This window comes from Neopsephotus bourkii, unplaced genomic scaffold (assembly GCF_033783945.1).
Source record: "Neopsephotus bourkii isolate Nb327-2 ecotype Australia unplaced genomic scaffold, CSIRO-AGI_Nbou_v1 NB_160, whole genome shotgun sequence".
NCBI classification, from domain to species: domain Eukaryota; kingdom Metazoa; phylum Chordata; class Aves; order Psittaciformes; family Psittacidae; genus Neopsephotus; species Neopsephotus bourkii.
Genome location: NW_026900677.1, coordinates 14,182 through 19,511, shown reverse-complemented (window position 1 = coordinate 19,511; position 5,330 = coordinate 14,182). Strand labels below are relative to the sequence as shown.

At 67.4% G+C, this 5,330-nt stretch overlaps 1 protein-coding gene across 1 annotated transcript; it reads right to left on the bottom strand.

The window, feature by feature from the left end:
* Positions 1–46: 46 nt before the first annotated feature.
* On the bottom strand, positions 47–5,330 carry LOC133221210 (ATP-dependent RNA helicase DQX1-like; the record flags this gene model as incomplete). Its single annotated transcript, XM_061369923.1, has 5 exons — positions 5,052–5,330; positions 3,466–3,659; positions 2,957–3,332; positions 1,498–1,737; positions 47–216 (listed from the first exon to the last, which is right to left on the bottom strand). Coding segments are annotated over exons 1-5 (1,244 nt in total), but the record flags the coding sequence as incomplete, so codon positions are not given.

Genomic DNA, 5,330 nt, shown 5'->3' with positions numbered 1-5,330 from the left:
GCCCCCCCAGCACTGGAGCCCCCCCAGCACCGCAGCCCCCCCGCACCGCAGCCCCCCCAGCACTGGAGCCCCCCCAGCACCGGAGCCCCCCTGTTCAGGTGCTGTTGAGCTCTCACCGGGGGGGGTACCGGTGGCGCGCTCCATGCGGGACTGGGCCTGGCTCTTGCTGATGGGCCGCAGGACCTGGGACTCTGCGCGGATGCGGGGGTTGTAGACCTGCAGCACAGGGGGTGAGCACAGGAGCCCCCAGTGCTCCCCAGTGCTCCCCAGTGCCTCCATGCTGCTGGGGCAGCCACCAAGGCCTGGGGCAGGTCCCGTGCCCTGCACACATCCCCCAGCCTGGGTCTGCACTGAGCGCATGACCCAGAGCAATGATTCCATGCGGGTCCCTCCTCAGCATCACCATGGGCTGTCCCTACCTCCAATCCCACCGCATCCCATCCCACCACATCCCATCCCACCGCATCCCATCCCATCCCATCCCATCGCATCCCATCCCATCCCATCCCATCCCATCCCATCCCATCCCATCCCATCCCACCGCATCCCATCCCATCCCATCCCATCCCACCACATCCCATCCCATCCCCACTGCATCCCATCCCATCCCATCCCATCCCATCCCATCCCACCACATCCCATCCCATCCCCACTGCATCCCATCCCATCCCATCCCATCCCATCCCATCCCATCCCATCCCATCCCACCACATCCCATCCCATCCCCACTGCATCCCATCCCATCCCATCCCATCCCATCCCACCGCATCCCATCTCCCCCATCCCATCCCACCGCATCCCATCCCATCCCATCCCATCGCATCCCATCCCATCCCATCCCATCCCAGTGCATCCCATCCCATCCCATCCCATCCCACCCCATCCCATCCCATCCCACCGCATCCCATCTCCCCCATCCCATCCCACCGCATCCCATCTCCCCCATCCCATGCCATCCCACCGCATCCCATGCCACCGCATCCCATCCAACTGCATCCCCATCCCACCGCATCCCATCCCACCGCATCCCATTCCAGCACATCCCATCCCACCGCATCCCATCCCACCGCATTGACCGCATCCCATCCCATGCCATCCCACCGCATCCCATCCCACCGCATTGACCGCATCCCATCCCATGCCATCCCACCGCATCCCATCCCATCCCATCCCACCGCATCCCATGCCATCCCCACCGCATCCCATCCCACCCCACCCCATCCCATCCCACCGCATCCCATCCCATCTCACTGCATCCCATCGCATCGACCGCATCCCATCCCATGCCATCCCCACCGCATCCCATCCCATCCCACCGCATCCCATCCCATGCCCCCCATCCCATCCCACTGCATCCCATCTCCCCCACCATCCCATCCCACTGCATCCCATCTCCCCCATCCCATCCCATCCCACCGCATCCCATCTCCCCCATCCCATCCCACCCCACCCATCCCATCCCATCCCACCCCATCCCATGACCCCCCCCCCCCTCACACTGCGCAGCTCCAGCCCGCTGTCGATGACGAAGCGGACGCCGCCCATGGAGAAGGAGGCCTCGGCCAGCCCCTGGCTGACGAGGACGCGGCGCCCGCGGCCGCCCTCCTCCAGCCCCTCGTAGATGCCCTGTGCGGCGCGGCCCAGGCCCGGGTGCAGCGGCAGCACCAGCAGCGGGCCCAGGCCCGGGGGCAGCGCGGCCGCCTCCCTCCGCAGGGCAATGCAGGCCTCGGTGATCTCCTGTGGTGGGGACAGGGTGAGCAGGGCCTGGAGCCGGCAGGGACCCTGCATGGCAGAGCCCAGCTCCTGCATCCCTGGGGTCAGGGAACCCCAGCATGGGTTGGGATGAGGGGACCCTAAAGCCCCTCCAGCTCCTGCATGGCAGAGCCCAGCTCCTGCACCCCTGGGGTCCATGCTCACGGATGAGAGGGGTCACAGAGCCCCAGCATGGGGTGGGATGAGGGGACCCTAAAGCTCCTCCAGCTCCTGCATGGCAGAGCCCAGCTCCTGCACCCATGGGGTCCATGCTCACGGATGAGAGGGGTCAGGGAACCCCAGCATGGGTTGGAATGAGGGGAGCTCCTCCAGCTCCTGCATGGCAGAGCCCAGCTCCTGCATCCCTGGGGTCCATGCTCACGGATGAGAGGGGTCACAGAACCCCAGCATGGGTTGGGATGAGGGGACCCTAAAGCCCCTCCAGCTCCTGCATGGCAGAGCCCAGCTCCTGCACCCCTGGGGTCAGGGAACCCCAGCACGGGTTGGGATGAGGGGACCCTAAAGCCCCTCCAGCTCCTGCATGGCAGAGCCCAGCTCCTGCATCCATGGGGGGGTCCATGCCAGCACGGGTTGGGATGAGGGGACCCTAAAGCCCCTCCAGTCTGCATGGGCAGAGCCCAGCTCCTGCACCCCTGGGGTCAGGGAACCCCAGCACGGGTTGGGATGAGGGGACCCTAAAGCCCCTCCAGCTCCTGCATGGCAGAGCCCAGCTCCTGCATCCATGGGGTCAGGGAACCCCAGCATGGGTTGGGATGAGGGGACCCTAAAGCCCCTCCAGCTCCTGCATGGGCAGAGCCCAGCTCCTGCACCCCTGGGGTCAGGGAACCCCAGCACGGGTTGGGATGAAGGGAGCTTAAAGCTCCTCCAGCTCCTGCATGGCAGAGCCCAGCTCCTGCACCCATGGGGTCAGGGAACCCCAGCATGGGTTGGGATGAGGGGAGCTGAAAGCTCCACCATCCCCAACCCCTTCCACTGGAGCATCCAAGCCCCTGTGTCCAACCTGGCCTTGAGCACTGCCAGGGATGGGGCAGCCCCAGCTTCTCTGGGCACCCTGTGCCAGCGCCTCAGCACCCTCCCAGGGCAGAGCTCAGCCTCAGAGCCCAGCTCAGCCTCCCCTCTGATGGGTTCAAGCCATTCCCCTGCCCCATGGCACAGAGCCCCCCTGCACCCCCGGTGCCCCCACCTGCTCGCTGGCCATGAAGAGCAGGACGTGCCCCTGCTCCTGCCGCCGGTGGATGTCCAGCACCGCCTGGCACGCAGCGGCCACGCGGCCCTGCCCCGGCGGCTCCCGGTACAGCAGCAGCGGGGGCTCCCCGCGCGCCGGCACCCGCACCACGGGGGGGTCCCCGCAGAAGGCGCGGAGCCGCTCCTCCATGGCCAGCGAGGTGACCACCACCACCTTGAGCGCGGGGCGCTGGCCCAGCACGTCCCTGAGCAGCCCCAGCAGCGCGTCCGTGGGCAGCGTGCGCTCCTGCGCCTCGTCCAGCACCAGCACCCCGTACTGCCGCAGCAGCGGGTCCGACGTCATCTCCCGCAGCAGCATCTCGTCCGAGCAGTACCTGCCATGGGCCGCCCCGTCACTGACCCCCCAGGCGCTGCCAACCAGGCCAGGCTGCATGAAGGGATTAGCCTGCAGCCGGCGCTCAGCAGGATTAGAGCCTGGTGCAAGCGGTGCCGCAGCGGGGCCGGTACCTGAGGATGGTGTCGCTGCTGCAGCAGTCCTCGTGGGGCACGCAGTAGCCCACCTCGTGGCCCAGGTTCAGGTCCATCTCGTCCGCCACGCGCAGGGAGAGGCTGAGGGCGGCCAGGCTGTGGGGCTGGGTGCAGGCCACCAGCCCATGGGCGAACTGCAGGGACAGGGCGTACTCCGCGCACCACTGCGGGATCTGCAATGGGGAGGATGCGGCTCAGGGACCGGGACAGAACGGCCACGGCCACGAGCACCGGGACATTCCCTTCCCTTCCCATCCTGAGTCATTTGAACCCCAGCCTGGTTTGTGTTGGAGGGGACCTTAAAGCTCCTCCAGCCCCAATCCAGCCCCAGGGACCCCTTCCACTGGAGCAGCTCCAAGCCCCCGTGACCAACCTGCCCTTGAGCACTGCAGGGATGGGGCAGCCCCAGCTTCCCTAGGACACCTATCCCAGTACCTCACCCAGGGCAGTCCCCTTTGGGGCCGTCCAGGAGCACCCCACAGCCCAGGCAGGGCTTTCCCCTCTCTATTATCATCACTTCTGCACCCAACAACCTGCAAATGAGCCCCAAATCCTCCTCACCCCACGCCTGCAGTTTTCTGCCGCCTTACAGCACGCAAGGGCCCCGGCTCTCACATGGGGCAAGAGCTCTGCCTCCACCTCCCCAGGGAGAACAATGTGCCCGGCCTGGGCAGCGTCAGCAGCCAGCCCCATGAGACCCGGACCCTGCAGCAGCTGCAGGCCGAGGGCAGGGGCTCGAGCATCCTCGGATGGGGCCAGAGGGATCACAAAGTGCCCCATATGGGGCCAGAGGGATCACAAAGTGCCCCATATGGGGCCAGAGGGATCACAAAGTGCCCCATATGGGGCCAGAGGGATCACAAAGTGCCCCATATGGGGCCAGAGGGATCACAAAGTGCCCCACGTGAGGGATGGGGCAGGAAGCGCCCAGAAGCAGCCCCTGCCCAAGCACCCTCTGGGTGGTGCAGAACGGTCCCGGGGCCATGCGGGTGTCTCTTGGCCATGATAACGGGGAAGGGACCCAGTTGTGCATCGCCTCTTCCCATTCCGGGTGCTGGGGCACCAGTACGGATGGAGCCGTGCCCCTGGGCTGCTCAGGGCACGGTGCCACAGCGGGGATGTCCCAGGGCAGCTCAGCCCCGGGGCCAGCCCAGCCCAGGCCCTGCACAAAGGCTTTAGCCCTGAAATCCGGCACCCTGCGGTTGGCTGCTGCACCCATGGGAGGCGCTTTGGGCACAGGGCCCTGGAGCCAACACCCAGCGCCCCGAGCCTGGTGCCTGCCACGCAGCACCCGGTGCGCACCCAGCCCCAGGCTCTGGCAGCTCCCAGCAGGTCCCTCCCCTGGCCAAAGTCTGCCTGAGGCGTCTCCGATGCAGGGCCAGGGCTGCCGACAGAACCAGCTCCGGGAGCACCCCGGTGCCGGTGCCGGCGCCGGTGCCCTGCTCCCGGCTTGTGCCGAGGCTTTGCCCCGGGCCCCAGCAGCAGCCCCACACCGGGCTCACCGTGATGGTGCCATGGGGGGAAGCAGCACGGGCAGAGCATCCCCACACCCCAGCCCTGCTCACCTGCGTGCTCTTGCCGGTGCCCGCGGGCCCGGACACCAGGATGATGCCGCTGGTGCCCTCCAAGTGCTCCATGAAGCTGTACTTGGTGCTCCAGACGGGCAGGTCCCGGCGCTGCCGCAGCAGCTCGTAGTAGCGGGAGGAGAAGGGGAGCCCATCGTAGGGGTTCACCTCCAGGTCGCCATCGCAGCCCAGCGCCGGCTCCTCCTCCTCATCCTCCTCCTCCGCCAGCGCGGGGCCGGACCCCGGGGCCCCGTTGCCGGCCATGGCGAGGACACGGCG